The sequence below is a fragment of the Bubalus kerabau genome, chromosome 18, assembly GCF_029407905.1.
Source record: "Bubalus kerabau isolate K-KA32 ecotype Philippines breed swamp buffalo chromosome 18, PCC_UOA_SB_1v2, whole genome shotgun sequence".
NCBI lineage: Eukaryota > Metazoa > Chordata > Mammalia > Artiodactyla > Bovidae > Bubalus > Bubalus kerabau.
In genome coordinates, this window is record NC_073641.1 from 55,767,203 (window position 1) to 55,787,659 (window position 20,457).

General features: G+C 37.0%; 1 protein-coding gene and 1 long non-coding RNA gene across 3 annotated transcripts in view; one reads left to right on the forward strand and one right to left on the reverse strand.

The window, feature by feature from the left end:
- The window catches only part of CDH18 (cadherin 18), a 725,976-nt gene that overhangs the window by 634,284 nt on the left and 71,235 nt on the right, over positions 1 to 20,457 (forward strand). Inside the window, exon 9 of the mRNA XM_055554551.1 lies at positions 5,008 to 5,144. Coding sequence (XP_055410526.1) covers positions 5,008 to 5,144 — 137 coding nt within the window. The remainder of the gene's footprint in view (positions 1 to 5,007; positions 5,145 to 20,457) is intronic.
- The window catches only part of LOC129632837 (uncharacterized), a 341,755-nt gene that overhangs the window by 261,036 nt on the left and 60,262 nt on the right, over positions 1 to 20,457 (reverse strand). The gene's annotated exons all lie outside the window — the stretch shown is intronic.

The window sequence follows — 20,457 nt, forward strand, 5'->3', positions numbered from 1 at the left end:
AAAATTCATATTTACGTTGTGCATGAATTGAGGCCAGAATCTGCAGATTGTTAAGCACTGAGGAAAAGAATGTAGAAGATGTACCTCTTTGATATCTGAAAATGGGCCTCCCAGGTGGCCCTAGTGGTCAAGAATCTGCCTGCTAATGTGGGAGACACAGGAGATGTGGATTTGATCCCTGGGTCAGGAAGATCCCCTGGATAAGGAAATGGCAACTATTCCAGTATTCTTGCCTGGAAAATACTATGGGACAAAGGAGCCTGGCGGGCTACAGTACATGGGGTCACAAGATTGGAACATCACTGAATGACTAAACCACCACTATATCTGAAAACTGGGAAATTTGTTTTGGGTAAATCCCCTTGTCATTTTTCTCAACTCTCTATTTATCTTCAAGAACCAACCTATGCAGAAATGCACTGGGAGTTCAATTTTGCCCACCAACCACTTCTAATCTATCTCTTAAGCATTCTCTCATTACTTTATTTGATGACACTACTGAATCAATACTCATTCCTTACCCAAGAATATTTTGTTTTAATGTAAGTTCTTACTTCTAGTGTAACACTGTGTAAAGTGAAAGTGAAAGCCACTCAGTTGTGTCTGACTCTTTGTAACCCCATGGACCTTGGAATTCTCCAGGCCAGAATACTGGAGTGGGTAACCTTTCCCTATCTTCCCAACCCAGGGATCGAACCCAGGTCTCCCACATTGCAGGTGGATTCTTTATCAGCTGAGATACAAGGGAACCCCAAGAATACTGGAATGGGTAGCTATCACTTCTCCAGATAATCTTCCCTTCCAAGGAATCAAACCAGGGTCTCCTGCAATGCAGGCAGATTCTTTACCAACTGAGCTATCAGGGAAGCAAAAAAAATCTCAAAATTCTAATCCCTCAGGTTTTATGAAAGTGAAAGTGTTAGTTACTCAATCACATCTGAGTTACTTCTTAATTTTAAATGATTAACATTGAATGATTCCACTTATAACACTCCAAAATAATTTTGCATAGTTCTTTTCTGTCACATTTCTGTTTTCCCTTTTCTGACTTTTTATCACTATGGCTGGGTAGAAACACAAGGGTAGTTAAGCAGAACTATTTAGCTCTACTTGAATCAAAATTCAACTGCAACCCTATGAATAAGATTCTTTGGCTCCAAGCACCTGTCTGAGGTCTAGCCTGTATGTTGTAGATTTCCAAGAGAATTAGGTCACATAGAAAATCAAGAAGTAAATACCATAAGTCTGGGACTCATGCCTCGTATTATACCTACCATTTAAGCGTAGGTAAGCTATTTTTTTTTTTTAATTTCAGATAAAAATGTGTTTATCCTAAAAGTGTTTAGCCACTATTTCTAGTACTTATTGTTAGTAAGCTCTATGTGAAGAGCCTAAAAGAGAGGAGATTGTTCTGATAAAGGAACTACATATTTTCAGAGTCTTAATTCAGCTTATAAGCAGAAGAAAACACATTTTCTTCCAGACTGACAGTTGTAAAGTGATCAGATTTCTAAAATGGGGCTTGTCCTGGTATATTTCATAGAGGTGTATTGATAACAATGCAATCTGAACTTTGCTGATAGTTGCTGCAGGAAACGTTAAGGTTGAATAATATTTTCAATTTCAGGTCCAACTTTCAAATCCAGTAGCTGTTGTTCTTAAAGTAAACCAAAATGGAAAATTTCTTGAAGACAGGTTACTTTAGATGATGTAATAACCAGATTGCCAACTGATTACATTTTAAGGATGTTATTCTTTTCATGTGACAAGATTGCTCACATCTCCTTAGCAATTCAGCCTTCATCCTCCTTCATCCTTGATATCAGGCCTCTGGGGAAGGATATTATGAGAAGATATTTTTGTGATATGATCTTAAGTCAAAAGAAGGTAAATCAGTGTCAACATGCCATGGCCTAATGCTTTGGGAAAACCCAGTGATATCTCTCTTAACCACTTTTCTATGGAGTCTGGATCTAATGTTTCTTTCAATAAGATTTCTTTTATACCTTTATATTTTCATGTTTAAATGATTTTGCATGTTGAATTTCCTTTAAGTCACAGAATTGCTATTAGAACCATCGATGCCCAAAATGGCCAATTCTTTGTCTTGATCATACAGTTCCAAGTGATTTATTCTGTTATTTTCTGATGTTATTTTCATTTAGTGAGCTCCTAGATTTCTTGGGATGTTCTATAGCCTGGCTCTCCGTGGTACTGTCTTCTACCATGTTTGTGCATTTATGTCCATAGGTTTTTATGATGTTTATACCTTAGAAATATGTTTTAGGTACCCCATTAAAAGAGTATGCCTGTGCTAGGTATGGGTTGTATTTCAGTTATACTCTGTTCTAGAAAGTATGACAAATTTTGTAATATTTCCATTACCACAATCGCCTATCTTTTGAGATTTTCTTCATGTTAAAATGGAAGGAGTTTCTCTGTTACTTTCAATAGAAATCCCTATATTTGTGGCCTGGAACCCAGTCTGTTCACCTTCTCATGAATTTCATCTTTTTAGATATTCCCCTCGTTATAAATTGTCATTCTTTTCAGCAAAGACATTACTTAATATTTCCTGAATCAGAAAAATTAATTTTTTGAGCCCTCTTCTCTGATGACATAAGACACCATTTTTTATATCTTCATTGCAGGTAATGGTATCCAATAAACTGTCAAGACTCATGGGCTCCATGTATGTGCATTCAATAGACTTTTGAATCCACCACAGTAAAACTTCCATGCTTTCATATTTTATTGAAATTACTCTTTTCAAGTTAACCAGGGATGTCCATCCTGCCAAATCCAGTTCAGCCTTTATATTCCAATTTAACTTCTTGATAGAAGTGGACAGCTCATCTGTCCACTTAGAACCCTCCTATCTAAGAGTGCATCCTTACTCTCCCAGTTTTCCTTCTCTCCAGGGCTGTTCTCCTTTCTCTGACACCTTCTCCTATTCAAAGACTGGACTCCTTTAGACTCAGAAGACTGGGAATTTTACTGCTCAGTCTTTCACTTCCTGTTTTCCTTACAATTCTCTCCCAGATGAGATTGTTCCTATTACCTTACATTTAGACTGATCTAACTCAAGTTTATATTTTCTGTTTATTCAGAAAGCATATTTGAACTCTACAACCATTTCTAATTTTCTAGTTTTTATTCCACATTTATTTTTTTGGCATCTCAGACATAACATTGCAAAATCATTGATTTCTCCCACTCTTTTTTTCCCAAAGGGAATTTTTTCTCCTAACTCTTTATCCAGGGCTATGAACAGGCTTATCAATTACATGCTGGGTCAAATACAAAGAAACAACACAAAAATTGAGTCATTTGTAATTTCTTCTTTATACTGATACCACTCCAACAGAAAGCTGTATAGTTTGTAGCCAGCTTATAGTACTGTTTCATGTATTGTTCCATTTCCTTCTATTTCTTCACATTTGTTCATGATGACATCACTTCTTTTCTGAATTTTGTTAAAATATTCTACAGTCTGATTCAAAGTAACCACTATAATTTTTCCAGAATCTAAATAAATCTATGTCCTTTCTTTAGAATGTTTTCCCATTTCTTTCATTAAAAAAAAAAAAATTAAAGACAACGTTTATCATATGCTACAGGGCTTGCTTGTCCTATGCCCTAGCCATCCACTTCCATTCTGCCAGTTACATTAAAGCCAGTTACATTATTTGTTTTTCAACCAAGTCAAGCTTTTTCTTTCATCTTGATCTTTGACTTTAGTCTGTTATATCCAAGTCTTTTCCCCCTTGTACTTTTCACATAGTAGTTCATCTTTTTTCTCTTCAGGTGTTGATGAAATGTCACTTAAGCTAACATGGATATGAGAGGGAAGATGTATTAGAGGTTTAAGGAGAAAAGAAAGCATTCTCTCCTTAAATCTATTTAGGAATAGTTTGGAACATTTCGAGAACATATGATGATTGTTGACTATATTTTGTATTCATATTTATGTTAATTAATTACTGCTGAATAAGGTAAAACCCCCAAGTTCAATGCTATAGAGAAATGTCATGTATAACCACATTGTATGTGTCTGTGAGTTAACTGAGGATTGGCTGAACTTGGCTGGCTTCTGTTTGCCAACTGTGCTACCTCCAGGACATTCAGTCCTGCAGCTGCTCGTTTATTAGGTAGCTCTGCTCTAGGAGGGAACCTGACAACTCTGCCTGTGGGGCTCATCTTTCTTCTGGGGACCAGTAGACTAGTCCTGGCATGTTCTTCTTATGGCAGTGGCAGAGCATAAGAGGAGACCTAGACCCAGATGTGGAATAGGACACCATCACTTTCAACTCATTCTATTGCCCGAGTTAGCTGGAGCCCAAACCTAAGGGAAGAGAACCCTGCAAAATTACATGAATTAGTGAGGGAAGAAGATTTGTGGCCGGTAATGCAACCTACTTCCTGTTTATTTATTTTATCATTATTTGACTAAAAAAGGTGCTAGGTGATGTGGACATAATGGTTGTTAATCAAAATGTTTTGGTTTTTATTTTGTATATATCTTTAAACTTCAGCTATGATAAAATTATAAGATAAATTAATCCCTGACATGTTATCCTAAAAAAAAAAAAAAAAGTGTACATATAGCAATTAGAAGTTTTATTAAAAGTTCATTTTTTTTCCAATGTACTATGAACTTCACAGAGACAGTTTTTTTTTCTTTTTTAAATCTTTCCCTTATTAATTACTGCAGTTTTGCCGTCTACTACCTCCTATTGTACTCATGGCGTCTAAAGTTTTGCTTTTTAACTTTTTGAATTAGTAATTAAATTGAATATTAAGTAAGGACAGACAGGAAAATAATTAATATTAGTCTATGCAAATATACAATGGATGGGCAAAATGGAGGGCCATATACAGAAAGTGAAAATGCATATTTCAATATTTGAGTATAATAGATTTAATACCTTCCTTGGTTCAGTTTTCTTTATCATAGCACCAGCTAAAAGAAGATTTATCCTTGTTTTGTTTTGTTTTTTCCTTTAGATACTTCATTGACTACAATGCTGAAGATGATAGATTTTTTAACATTGATGCCAACACTGGAACCATTAAGACTACCAAGGTTCTTGATAGAGAAGAAACTCCATGGTACAACATCACAGTTGCTGCTTCAGAAAATGGTAAACTTCTTTATTTTATGTACCATAGAAAAGATGTCACTTAAACATGAAGATTTATGCTGAGATTTTCTCCAGAGCAGGGCTTTCATGATTTTTATTTTTTTTAATGCATCTAGCAGAGTGCACAGAATGTAATAGACACAATTACTCATTGTCAGATGAGATTAGTAAATCTTATATCTTTTCCTTTACTATAATCTCTGCCTAGTGGTAGAAAATTGATATCACAGAGTACTTAGTCTGTATCACTTAGTCAAAATATCCAATTCTCTTCTTAATTGTGAGACTTGCTTTGTCCTGTGCTTATGCCTTACTTAAGTAGAAGAATGCTTCATATACAGTGAAACAGGTAGGAAAATAAAGAGAAGAAAAGAAAATTTAACATTTTACTTGAATGATTTTGTCAATACAACACCTTTCTTCAAGCTTCAATTGACTCTTAGAAATTTTACAGTAAAGGAATAACTCTTGGTATTTCAACAAGCAGGTCTAAGTCATTTTTAAAAAATGTACACCACGATACAACTGAGGAAGGCCATTGTTTGATCCTCATCCAGAACATTGCATTGTGCTAAATAACCACATTTTAAAAAAAGTATAAATATCAACAATTATCTCAAAGTTCAAAAAGATGCACATGAATGTTTTCAAATGAAATTAGAATAAAGCTCTAGGAAAATGGATCTGCTATCAAGAAAATGAAGTATGTATTGACATGTTGAGAAAGAATTCAAAGGTATAAACTGCCCCAAGTTTACTATTATACATGAAAAATGAAAGTGAAAGCATTAGTTGATCCATCATGTCTGACTTTTTGTGACCCCATGGACCATAGCTCCGCAGACTCCTCAGTCCAGGGAACTTTCCAAGCAAGAATACTGGAGGCATTCCCTTCTCCAGGGGATCTTCCTGACCCAGTGATTGAAACTGCATCTCCTGAATTGTAGAGAGTCTCCTGTATTTCAGGCAGATTCTTTACCATCTGAGCCACCAGGGAAGCCCAGTATTGTATATATCATATGTATATGTGTGCACTCAGTCGTGTCTGACTCTTTGTGACCCCCATGAACTGTAGCCTGCCAGGTGCCTCTCCATGGGATTTCCCAAGCAAGAATAATGGAGTGGATTGTCGTTTCCTTCTCTGGAGATCTTCCCGACACACGGATCAAATCTGCATCTGTGGCATATCCTGCATTGGCAGGTGGTTTCTTCATGACTAGCGACACCTAAGAAGCCTAACTTTCAGTGCCTTTTAAAAGATTTCAATATATTCATAAGAGAACTATAAATATTAAAATTTAGGAATACTTCATATTGGAAAATCGTATACAGTTCAGTTCAGTCACTAAGCTATGTCTGACTCTTTGTGACCCCATGGACTGCAGCACGCCAGGCCTCCCTGTCCATCACCAACTCCCAGAGTTTACACAAACTCATGTCCATCAAGTCGGTGATGCCATCCAACTATCTCATCCTCTGTTGTCCACTTCTCTTCCTGCTTTCAATCTTTCCCAGCATCAAGGTCTTTTCAAATGAGTCAGCTCTTTGCATCAGGTGGCCAAAGTATTGGAGTTTCAGCTTCAACATCAGTCCTTCCAATCAGCACTTAGGACTGATCTCCTTTAGGATGGACTGGTTGGATCTCCTTGCAGTCCAAGGGACTCTCAAGAGTCTTCTCCAACACCACAGTTCAAAAGCTTCAATTCTTCGGTGCTCAGCTTTCTTCATAGTCCAACTCTCACATCCATACATGACTACTGGAAAAACCATAGCCTTGACTAGATGGACCTTTGTTGGCAAAGCAATGTCTGCTTTTTTATGGGCTGTCTAGGTTGGTCATAACTTTCCTTCTGAGGAGTAAGCATCTTTTAATTTCATAGCTGCAGTCCCCATCTGCACCGATTTTGGAGCCTAAAAAAATAAAGTCTGTCACTGTTTCCCCATTTATTTGCCATGAAGTGATGGGACTGGATGCCATGATCTTAGTTTTCTGAATGTTGAGTTTTAAGCCAACTTTTGCACTCTCCTCTTTCACTTTCATCAAGAGGCTCTTTAGTTCTTTGTTTTCTGCCATAGGGGTGGTGTCATCTGCATATCTGAGGTTACTGATATTTCTCCCGGCAATCTTGATTCCATCTTGTGCTTCATACAGTACAGCGTTTCTCATGATGTATTCTGTATATAAGTTAAATAAGCACAGTGACAATATACAGCCTTGACATACTCCTTTTCATATTCAGAGCCAGTTCATTGTTCCATGTCCAGTTCTAACTGTTGCTTCCTGACCTGCATACAGATTTCTCAAGAGGCAGGTCAGGTGTTCTGGTATTCCCATCTCTTTCAGAATTTTCTACAGTGTATTGTGATCCACACAGCCAAAGGCTTTGGCATAGTCAATAAAGCAGAAGTAGATGTTTTTCTGGAACTCTCTTATATAAAATGAAGTTATACTCTTTCTTCTGCCTTCAGAAAATATAAGAAATTTTACAAAATATTCAAGCTTCATTTAGAAATACTTTACATACCATATGATTTACCTTTTTATAGTGTATAGTCTATGACTATTAATATATTCAGTTATCCATCAGTTGTCACAATGGATTTTAGAATGCATTGACTACTTCAGAAAGAAATCCTGTGTCCTTAGTCATCATGCTCTAATCCCTCTTGCCCATGCCTCAATCCAAGGAGCCACCACTCTAGTATCTGTTTTTATAGATGTCTTTTCTGTTTAGGCTGCTGTAACAGTATGTCATAAACCTAGTTCTTAAACAGCAAACATTTATTTCTCACAATTCTGGAGGCTGGAAGTCCAAGATCAAGGGGCCAACAGATTTGGTGCCTGGCGAGAACACACTTTCTGTCTTCTAGTCGTGTACTCACATGGTGCAAGAGCAAGGGGGCTCTCTGCCATCTCTTTTATAAGGGATCTAATCTCCCTCATGAGTTTTCACTCTGAATTTAGGGAGGTGGGGGGGGAACATTCAGTCTACAGCAATAGTTTTTCCTTTAATTGGCATCTAGTATAAAACAATCATATAACATGTAGTTCTTTGTGACTGGCTTATTTCACTTATTGCATTATTTTCAAAGTTCATTTACATTGTATGTATCAGTGTTTCATTCTTCCTTACTGCTAAAAAGCTTTCCTTTATTTGAATATACTGGATTTTATGTATCCATTCACCACTTGATAGACATTTGGGTTGTTTCCACTTTTTGCCTAATTTGAAGAATGTTGTCATAAGCATTGATATGGATGTTTTTGTGTGAATGACTTTTCATTTCTCTTGGGTATTTCGCTAAGAGTGGGACTGCAGAGTCATATAGAAACTATGTTTAAATCTTTGATGAATTGCCAGACTGTTTTCCAAAGTGACTACATTTTACATTCACAGCGGCACTATATGAGTGTCCTAGTTATTCTATATTGTTACCAATATTTAATATTCCATACTTTTTTGATCATGATCATTCTATTAGATGTGATGTGATAGCTCATTGTGGTTTATGCACTTTTATAATGTCTTGTATCACAAAACAGTAAAGCTTCTCCAGCCTTTTCTGTTCTACCTGATTTTTCATGTGTTCATCTCAAAAATCAACTCAAGTGGTTTCCATTTAGATCATTTTTTCAATATAGTATTTCTCTTTGAAAATAAGGATTTGCTAATTACTTTTAAATGAGCATTATAAATAATACATGAGTGGATTCATTTGTTATCATTCTGGTTAATTTTCATTTTCAAAATGGCCAGAATAGTTCTAGAATTGCATGTGCTTACTTACCAAGAAAACAATAAAATAACTGCCATATGATAAAGCCTCATTTAAAATTAGTTTTAAAATAAGGGAATAAATGGATTGATAAATTGAAGCAGATGCGATGGAGATATTGAAAAGTTTCCAAAAGTACTGTATAGTTTTTCTTGCGATCAGGCTCCATGTATAGACGATGGAAGGGGAGAATCCCTGGAGAGAATACTTGCTTGTCAGAAACAATAAGGACTTATTTTAAAATAACATCAAATTCAACTCCAGAGGTATTTTGATCAGAAACTTTACTTTCGTTCACTTAAATCTCATCTCAACCCATATAATATTTGCATGAAGGCAAAACTACTTTGTAAATACACATGAGTTCAAGTGTATCATGAAAAGTATATTATTTGCAGTCATTACCAAACGAAACCAAAGGAAATGTTAATTTTTACTAAAGTAGCATCTTAGGTATGTACTTTCTTTCTTTCTTTCTTTTTTTTTACACTTATTGGTAGGTTTCATATGGGAAATGAGTTAATACACATCTACTAAGTAAAACAGTACAGTAAATCGTAATATCATACATTTTATAGTTGGTAATAAAGAAGCCTTAGAGACACCTCAATGAGCATTACTAAAATATAATTTAATCCTAATCATAAACAGGTATGTAGAAAGAATGGGCCCTAGTAAAGATATTATAGCTATACTGGGAGACTGTGTTTAGAAAAGTGCACACTCACTTTCTGATGGCTCGGCCTAAGTGCCTATTAAATAGAGCTGGGAGCTCTTCAACATACAATTGTTTGTAAGCATTAACAGGAGCCATGTCATAAAAGTATTTTATGGTATATTTCATATTGGATACTTTTTCAACAGGACTTTTTAAAAGGCTGTACTTTTTTTAGTGCATTTTAGGTTTAGCAAAATTCAGAGAAAGGGACAACGATTTCCTATGTATCTTTTGCACCTATACATGCTTCGCTTCCTCCACTATCAATATCCCCCACCAGAGTGATGCATTTGTTACAACTGATGAGCCTGCACTGACACATCATAATCAACCAATGTCTACAGTTTGTTGTAGGGTTAACTCTTATTATTCTATGGTTTTGGACAAATGCATAATGGTACATACCCACTAACATAATATCATATAGAATGTTTTGGCTGCACTACAATGTTCTGTGCTCCATCTGTTCATCTCTCCCCATCTCTACCCCTGGTAACCACCTATCTTTTTATTGACTCCATAGTTTTGCCTTTTCTAGAACATTATATAGTTGGAATCATATGGTATGTGGACTTTTAGGTTGGCTTCTTTCACTTAGTAATATAGATTGAAGTCTGTTCAAATCTTCCATGTCTGTTCCAGTTTTGATAATGCATTTCTTTTTGCACTCAGTAATATAAAATTGTCAGCCTGCACCAGTTTGTTTACCCATTATCTACAGAAGAACATCTTGGTTGTCTCCAAGTTTTGGCAATGATGAAATAATACTGCTATAAACATACATGTGTAGGTTTTTGGGTGGACAGATGTTTTCAGCTCATTTGGGTAAATACCCAACTTTACAATCCCTGGGTCATATGGTAAGAGTATGTTTAATTATATAAGAAATTAATAATGTCTTTTGAAGTGCCTGTGCCATTTTGAATACCCACCAGGTATGAATGAATAAGAGTTCCCATTGTTCTACATTCTAATTAGCATTTGGTGGTGTCATTATTCCCTGGATGAGCACCACTCCAATAGATGCATATTGGCATATTGTTTTAACTTGCATTTTTTTCTGATGATATATATGTGGGGCATCTTTTCATAGGGTTACACCATGTGTGTGTTTTCTTTGGTGAAGTATTTATTAAGATCTTTGGCCCATTTTTTTTAATCATGTTGTTTGTTTTCTTAACATTTAATTTTAAGAACTCTTGGCATTTTTTTTTTGGATAACTAATTTATCAGATGTGTCTTTTGCAAATATTTTCTCCCAAACTTTGTCATATCTCCTCATTCTCTTGACATTGTCTTTCAAGAGCAGAAATCAAATTTTTAAAAATCTTAATGTAACAATTTTGAGGAGACTGTTGCTCTATGAAATTATAATTAGAAGTTAATGCTTTAAAATAGCCTACCCACTACCTAGGGGCTTGTGGCAGCAAGAGAAATGTTCTTCCTCTGGGCAGATGAAGCGAAGCACCTGATTTAAGAGAGAACAGGAGCAAAGCACCTTTGTGCAAAAGAAAAAAAAAGCAACAACTCCAAAAATCTTGCCTCTTTCTTCAGGTGACCAGGCCTTATGCTAGAAGACCATGTGGAGGTTGAGGGTGCCGCAGCTGGGCATCCATTGAGCATGCAGGTGGGGCTCAAATGCAATGCAATTGTTAATTACATGGTGTTTGATCTGCCTCCTTTCATCCTGTGGTTTTTAGGTCACAGTGATTATTCAGTTGCCTAGGCATGCAAGAAAGGCAGGAATCTTGGGTCTGGTCTATGATTATCTTTTACTTGTTGTTTTCAGTTCCTAAGTTGTGTCTGACTCTTTGTGATCCCATGGAAGGCAACACACCAGGCCTCCCTGTCCCTCACCATCTCCCAGAGCTTTCCCAAACTCATGTCCATTAAGTCAGTGATGCCACCCAACCATTTAATCCCGCCCTCCACTATCTCCCAGAGTTTGCTGAAATTCATGTCCACTGAGTCAGTGGTGTTATCTAATCATCTCATCCTGTTGCCCCAACTCCTTGTGCCCTCAATCTTTCCCAGAATCAGGGTCTTTTCCAATGAGTTGGCTCTTGACCTCAAAGAGGTGGCCAAAAGTATTGGAGCTTCAACTTCAGTAACAGTTTACTGCTGTGGCTAAACATATGTAGCAGCTATTTTCACTTGTATGTTGTGCTTTACAGCCATGTCATTCTAAGAAAAATCCCTGTGAAATAGAAAAACAAACAAACAAACAAACAGATATTATTCTTGGTTTATAAAAAAAAAAGAAAGAGAGACTCATATAAATTTGAATATTTTTATTCCTAGATCTGTGTGCATTCTATGTCAGCTGATGTTCATTGAACCCAAGTACTCGTCAGGTATTTTAACTGGTTGAGATTTATCTTATTATTTTGAAAATTCATTCTGTGACATAAGACTATTTTCACCATCTTAAAGAATACACTAGGAATCAAATAAGTTCAATATATATGTCTTTCGTCAGGGGAATAGAAAGTGGTGTCTCATTACACATATCACAGTTCTCAGGGCAGAGGACTTTCTTGATAAATAACTGCGGAACATTTCTGTTACAGCTAACAATGTAATCCATAATAGAACTATTTGGTAACTTCTATTACTTTTCTGTTGATGTATAACAAATAGTCACATGATTTCTGTAGGTCAGAAGTCCAGGAGGGTTCAACTTAGTCCTCTGCTTTAAATCTGGAAAGACTGAAGTTTTGTGTCAGCTGGGCTGTTGGTCTCTTATCTAAAGGCTCCAGGGAAGAATCTGATTTCATGCTCATTTCCCTCATTGGCAGGATCCACTTCATTGAGGATGTAGGTGGGAGGGCTACTTTTTTTTTTTTTTTGCTGGATCTTAGCTGGGAGAGCTTTCTCCTTTTAGAAACTGCCTGAATTTCTTCTTCAAGCAAGCAATAGTGTGTCAAGTCCTTCTTATGTTTGAATCTCTTTAATTGTCTCTTCTGCTGCCATCTGGAGAAAGTCTCTGCTTTCAGTGGTTTTTCACCTGATTGAATCAGGCCCACCCCAATAATCTTTGTACATTAAGGTCACCTGCCTTGAGACTTCAGTTACATCTGCAGAATTCCTTCATAACAGGACCCAAATTAATGTCTAGTTGAATAATCGAGGGACAGGAATCATATGCTGGAATCTTTAGAATTCTGCATCCCATGACCCTAAAATGTCTGTAAAATTTGGGAGAACTTTTTAATAGGATAATAAATACTCTTTTAATTTGTATGTCATGGCTTACTTTTCCTTTTATATGATTCCTCAGTAAAATAAAGGCACTAGTAGGCACTCAATAAGTAGTTCTTAACATGTTTTTTCAAATGACTAGCTCTCATCTCCCTCCATTTCCTTGTTAATGCCTCAGTTCAGGATAATGTATATTTTTATTCTAACTGCTTTTCAGAAATGCCACTGTGTTCATCACTTCATAATAGCTAATTCAGTGAATAGTCTTCATTTCTTATCTCCCTGATTTCTTTGTGATATCTGACTGTGTTAATCATCTTTTTTCCTCTTGGAATGTTCTACTTCCTTGGCTGCCATTCTAGTACTTTGGAATGGTGTACTTTATCATCTGTGTTCTAAAGAATACATTAACTGACTCACTCAGAATGCAGTAATAAATGATACCTGCTAGGGAGTGTAGTATTTTAGGGGCTAACAATATAGAGGGATTATTTTGTCTTTGAGGAATTTAAGAGTCTAATGTAAAAGACAAGGTAGCTGAATAATTGCATTATGGATAATTTCTGTGAGGATAAGTTTTTCTAGGGACTGGAGAAACATGAAAACATGGTGGCTTAATCTCTTTGTGAGGACCAGTGAAGATTTCATAGAGAGTAGAATGCTTGGATTGAGTCTTAAGATGAAGGATGAGTAAAGGTTAGCCTGCATTCTGCTCTCAAAATACTGGCTCAGATGGTAAAGAATCTGCCTCCGATGCAGGATACCTGGGTTCTATCCCTGGCTTGAAAAAATCCCCTGGAGGAGAGTATGGCAACCCACTCCAGTAGTCTTGCCTGGAGAATTCCCATGGACAGAGGAGTCTGGCAGGCTATAGCTCATGGGATCTCAGAGTCGGACACGACCAAGTGACTATGCACAGCACAGAAAAACAGAACAAATAGTATTCAGAACCAAAGTGAAAGTCACTCAGTTGTGTCCGACTCTTTGTGACTCCATGGATTATGCACTCCATGGAATTTTCCAGGCCAGAATACTGGAGTGAGTAGCCTTTCTCTTCTCCAGGGGATCCTCCCAACCCAGGGATCAAACCCAGGTCTTCTGCATTGCAGGCGGATTCTTTACCAGCTGAGCCACAAGGGAAGCCCAATAATATATTAAGTAAGTATGCTATTTACCCTCATTAAATTTTAATAAAATAGAATTAACCCACTGAAATAGATCTAATGTAAATTAAATTCAAGAAGCATTGTTGTATTTAACAATTTGATTTGTATCATGGTTCTATCAAGAACTACTCTCCTGGGTGTACACATATGCACACACTCATTCATATACATACACACATCCTGATGGAGAAATAAACTTCATGTAGGGCATATGTGGAGAAGGCAATGGCACCCTACTCCAGTACTCTTGCCTAGAAAATCCCATGGATGGAGGAGCCTGGTGGGCTGCGGTCCATGGGGTCGCTGGGAGTTGGACACGACTGAGCGACTTCACTTTCACTTTTCACTTTCATGCATTGAAGAAGGAAATGGCAACCCACTCCAGTGTTCTTGCCTGGAGAATCCCAGGGATGGGGGAGCCTTGTGGGCTGCCGTCTACGGGGTCTCACAGGGTCAGACACGACTGAAGCGACTTAGCAGCAGCAGCAGCAGGGCATATGTGGCTTTTTACCCACCTTGTGTCTTTCTCTCTCTCTCTTTTTTTTTTTTAATTTATTTTTTATTGGAGGATAATTGTTTTACAGAATTTTGCTGTTATTATGTGGTGTTTGTTTATAATATTCGGTCTGCTCTCAGCTTAATCCTCTGAAAAATGTATATCACACTTTTAGCTACAGACCCTCAAGTAGACCATGTCCTTTCAATAGTTTTATAATTTTTTCATCTCTTAAATATTTCTTCTCATTTTTTGCTGCTTTACAAACAATTATTTTCTTTCAAGAACTATTTCAAAAGTCACAAGTCTTTGAAATCTTTCTCAATTTCTCAGGTATATTTTGTAGCTCCTTATCTTCTATACTCTATGTAGACCTTAGAATAATGTTCATCGCTTATACTCTCATAGTCTTAAATATACCACTTATATTTTATTGTAATATTGTTCACCTATACTACATTGTGAACATCTCAAATCTAAGAATCAGGTCTATTTTATCTTTGTTTATTAGAGTACTCCCAAATTCTTAGTAAATTCCCTGACACATAAAACTGGGTTAATAAAATTTTGTTAAGTTCATGAATATTATTTGTCTTCATTTCTCAGCCCACCTTAATTACCCAACAACTACATCATTCACTACACATTGCAATGATCACTGTGTATTTCCCAGTTTACCTAAAATATTCTATTTCTGCTTGTTCTGTTCATTAAATGTGAGAATTCATTGTACCTGATCAATATACCAAAATGGGACTCTTTTTTTATTAATTGTTTGCAAGATGATGTTATTTGCAAAAGAGTCAAATTCAGGGAGATGCTTATTTATTCATATATCTAATGAGTTCAAAGGTTCTGATGTCTCCAGAGTTCACAGTTTAAGCAACAACAAAAGCAACTGCATGTTTGTGCATTGATAGGAAAATTTGCCTTAGTTTCCTATTTCACATTTCTCTCACATTAAGTACATAATTGCAGTCCAGAAACCAATGTATACTTTTTTTTAAAATTCATTGAATCTTTCTTGTTTTTTTGTCCTCAATTCTTATTCAAACATATTCAAAGATTAGGATCCACAAATTTCAAATTTAATCCAATTGTTAACTGCAGGCAATGGAAATTAAATTTAGATTTTATGAACTCATTCCTTGTTTCCTTTTAATCTGAAGTTAATTTTTGTTAGCAGCTGCAGCTAACAACATAAAGCCTTGTTACTGAAGAGTGGGTGGTTTTAAGTCCCTTTGGTTACTTCACATTCTTTTGTTGTTGTAAATGTGCTTATTTTGATACATAAAAGTTGTCTTCCACAATGTGTTCATATTAGCAATTTCCTTTTGCACAAAAAGGTTCATAATGAGACCTTATACCTTAGCCTACAGAGAGGATAACACATAAAAAAAATTGGCATCTCTTTTAACCAATGATCAAAAGTAATACAATAAAATACTTTTCTGAATTTTTTATTTATACATGCAAGGGTCAATGTATTAGCTACCTATAGCCATATGATAGATTACTTCAAAATATCAAAAAGTAGTTCAATTTTTTTCTAAGACTTAAATTTATTGACTCATTTATCTGATTATTCCATAGATAAATTGAGCTTCAGACTTACCTTTATCAGGACTCTTAACTCCATTTCATTGTATTTTTTTCTGCATTCCCTTTTATCATATTTTGACTTAAGGTTGCTATATTATAGTAACAAGCAACTAGTACTGTGTTAACTTTTAGTATGTTAATAGGGTGAATGCCACCTTAATTTGGTACACACTCAGCCTCATTCAGGGTGCAATAAATTGTCACTTTGGATAATAGGATGCTGCTTTATTTGATTTATTTTAAACTAGCCTCCATTCACTTTCTTTAAAAACTGTATTTAGTACATGAAATGTGCCCATAATTTAACTGCTTACTATGACAAAAGGTATGGAATTGTTTGTATTGGCTCAAGACTTTCAAGATTCACATTTTTATTTTCACTTGCAGTCAATTCCATTCAAATCTCTTGGATTCTACATATAAGGAGGAGGCTCATCAAGCAATTATAACATTTTATTTTTGTTATTGTTTACCTAATATGTCAATACACTGAGACATTACTAATTGAACTATCCCAAACTCAGTATCAAATTCTAAAAGAAGTAGAACATATTAGTTTATTCAAGAGAAACTCAAATAACTCAAACAATTATATCAGATCAGTTCAGTTCAGTCACTCAGTCGTGTCCCACTCTTTGAGACCCCATGAATCGCAGCATGCCAAGACTCCCTGTCCATCACCACCTCCCAGAGCTTACTCAAACTCATGGCCATCAAGTCGGTGATGCCATCCAACCATTTCATCCTCTGTCGTCCCCTTTTCCACCTTCCTTCAGTCTTTCCCAGCATCACGGTTTTTCCAGTTAGTCAGTTCTTTGAATCTGGTGGCCAAAGTATTGGAGTTTCAGTTTCAACATCAGTCCTTCCAATGAACGTTCAGCACTGAGTTCATTTAGGATTGACTAGTTGAATCTTCTTACAGTCCAAGGGACTCTCAAGAGTCTCATCCAACACCAAGGTCAAAAGCATCAATTCTTCAGTGCTCAGCTTTCCTTATAGTCCAACTCTCACATCCATACATGACCACTGGAAAAACCATAGCTTTGACTAGAGGAAACTTTGTCAGGAAAGTAATGTCTCTGCTTTTTAATATGCTGTCTAGATTTGTCAGAGATTTTCTTCCAAGGAGCAAGTGTCTCTTAATTTCATGGCTGCAGTCACCATCTGCAGTGATTTTGGACCCCAAGAAAATAAAGTCTCACTGTTTCCATTGTTTCCTCATCTATTTGCAATGAAGTGATGGGACCAGATGCCATGATCTTAGTTTTCTGAATTGTTGAGCTTTAAGCCAACTTTTACACTCTGGTCTTTCACTTTTATCGAGAAGCTCTTTAGTTCTTCTTCACTTTCTGCCATAAGTGTGGTGACATCTGCATATCTAAAGTTATTAATATTTCTCTTGGCAATCTTGATTCCAGCTTGTGCTTCATCCAGTCCAATATTTCGAATGATGTACTCTGCATATAAGTTAAATAAGCAGGGTGATAACATACAGCCTTGACGTACTTCTTTCCTGATTTGGAACCAGTCTGTTGTTCCATGTCCAGTTCTGACTGTTTCTTCTTGACCTGCACTCAGATTTCTCAGGGAGGCAGGTCAGGTGGTCTGGTATTCCCATATCTTTCAGAATTTTCCATAGTTTATTGTGATCCATACAGTCAAAGGCTTTGGTATAGTCAATAAAGCAGAAGTAGATGTTTTTCTGAAATCATCTTGCTTTTTTGATGATCCAATGGATGTTGGCAATTTGATCTCTGGTTCCTCTGCCTTTTCTAAATCCACCTTGAACATATGGAAGTTTGTGGTTCACATACTATACTGTTGAATGCTGGCTTGGAGAATTTTCAGTATTAATTTGCTAGTGTGTGAGATGAATGCAATTGTGCCGTAGTTTGAACATTTTTTGGCATTGCCTTTCTTTAGGATTGAAATGAAAACTGACCTTTTCCAGTACTGTGGCCACTGTTGAGTTTCCCATATTTGCTGGCATATTGAGTGCAGCACTTTCACAGCATCATCTTTTAGGGTTTGAGCTAGATCAACTGGAATTCTATCACACGTCCACTGGCCTTGTTAGTAGAGATGCTTCCTAAGGCCCACTTGACTTCACATTCCAGGATGTCTTGTTGTAGGTGAGTGATCACACCATGGTGGTTATCTGGGTCATGAAGATCTTTTTTGTATAGGTCTTCTGTGTATTCTTGCCACCTCTTCTTAATACCTTCTGCTTCTGTTAGGTCCATACCATTTCTGTCCTTTATTGTGCTCATCTTTCATTAAATGTTCCCTTAGTATTTCTAATTTTCTTGAAGAGATATCTAGTCTTTCTCATTCTGTTGTTTTCCTCTATTTTATTGCATTGATCACAGAGGAAGGCTTTCTTATCTCTCCTTGATATTCTTCAGAAGTCTGCATTCAAATGGATATATCTTTCTTTTTCTCCTTTGCCTTTTGCTTCTCTTCTTTTCTCAGCTATTTGTAGGGCCTCCTCATACAACCATTTTGCATTTTTGCCTTTCTTTTTTCTTGGGGGTGGTCTTGATCACTGCCTCTATATGATGTCAGGAACCTCTTTCAATAATTCTTCAGGCACTCTGTCTATCAGATTTTATCCCTTGAATCTATTTGTCACTTCCACTTTGTAGTCGTAAAGGATTTCATTTAGGTCATACCTGAATGGTGTAGTGGTTTTCCCTGCTTTCTTCAATTTAAGTCTGAATTTGGCAATAAGGAGTTCATGGTCTGAGCCAGAGTCAGCTCCTGGTCTTGTTTTTGCTGACTGTATAGAGCTTGTCCATCTTTGGCTGCAAGGAATATCATCAATCTGATTTCAATATTGACCATCTGGTGATGTCCATGTGTAGAGTCTTCTCTTGTGTTCTTGGAAGAGGGTGTTTGCTATGACCAGTGTGTTTTCTTGGCAAAACTCTTTTAGTCTTTGTCCTGCTTCATTTTGTACACCAAGGCCCAATTTGCCTGTTATTCCAGGTATCTCTTGACTTCCTACTTTTGCATTCCAGTCCCCAATAATGAAAAGGACATCTTTTTTGGGTGTTAGTTCTAGAAGGTCTTATAGGTCTTCATAGAACCGTTCAGCTTCTTCAGCATTACTGGTCAGGGGTATAGACTTGGATTACTGAGATACTGAATGGTTTGCCTTGGAAATGAACAGAGATCATTCTGTCATTTTTGAGATTGCATCCAAGTGCTGCATTTCAGACTCTTTTGTTGACTATAATGGTTACTGCATTTCTTCTAAGGGATTCTAGCCCACAGTAATAGATATAATGGTCATCTGAGTTAAATTCATCCATTCCAGTCCATTTTATTTCACTGATTCTTAAAACGTGAACGTTGATTCTTGCTGATCTCCTGTTTGACCACTTCCAATTTGCCTTGATTTATGGACCTAACATTCCAGGCTCCTATGACATATTGCTCTTTACATCATCAGACTTTACTTCCATAACAAGTCACATCCACCACTGAGTGTTGGTTTTGCTCTGTCTTCCTCTCTTCATTCTTTCTGAAGTTATTTCTCCACTGATCTCCAGTAGCATATTACACACCTACCGGCAGGGAGATTTCATCTTTTAATGCCCCTTTTGCCTTTTCTTACTGTTCATGAGATTCTCAAGGCAAGAATACTGAAGTGGTTTGCTATTCCCTTCTCCAGTGGACCACATTTTGTCAGAACTCTCCACCATGACCCATCCATCTTGGGTGGCCCTTCCCCGCATGGCTCATAGTTTCATTGAGTTAGACTAGGCTGTGGTCCATGTGATCAGTTTGGTTAGTTTTCTATGATTGTGATTTTCATTCTGTCAGCCCTTAGAAGGATAGGGATACAAGGCTTATGGAAGCTTCTTGATGGGAGAGACTGACTGAGGGGGAAACTGGGTCTTGTTCTGATGGGCCAGGCCATGCTCAGTAAATCTTTAATCCAATTTTCTGTTGATGTGTAGGGATGTGTTCCCTCCCTGTTGTTTGACCTGAGGCCAAACTATGGTGTAGTTACTGAAGATAATGGCGACCTCTTTCAAAAGGTTCCATGCATGCACTGCTATACTCAGTGTCCCCGACCCTGCAGCAGGCCACCACTGACCCACGCTTCTGCCAGAGACTCCTGGACACTCACAGGCAAGTCTGGGTCAGTCTCTTATGGCGTCACTGCTCCTTTCTCCTGGGTCCTGGTTTGCACAGGTCTTCTTTGTGCCCTCCAAGAGTCTGTTTCCCTAGGCCTGTGTAAGTTCTGGAGGTTCTATGGTAGGGTTAATGGTGACCTCCTCCAAGAGGGTTTATGTCATATCCTGGTCTGTTGCACCCAGAGCCCCTTCTCCTGCAGTAGGCCAC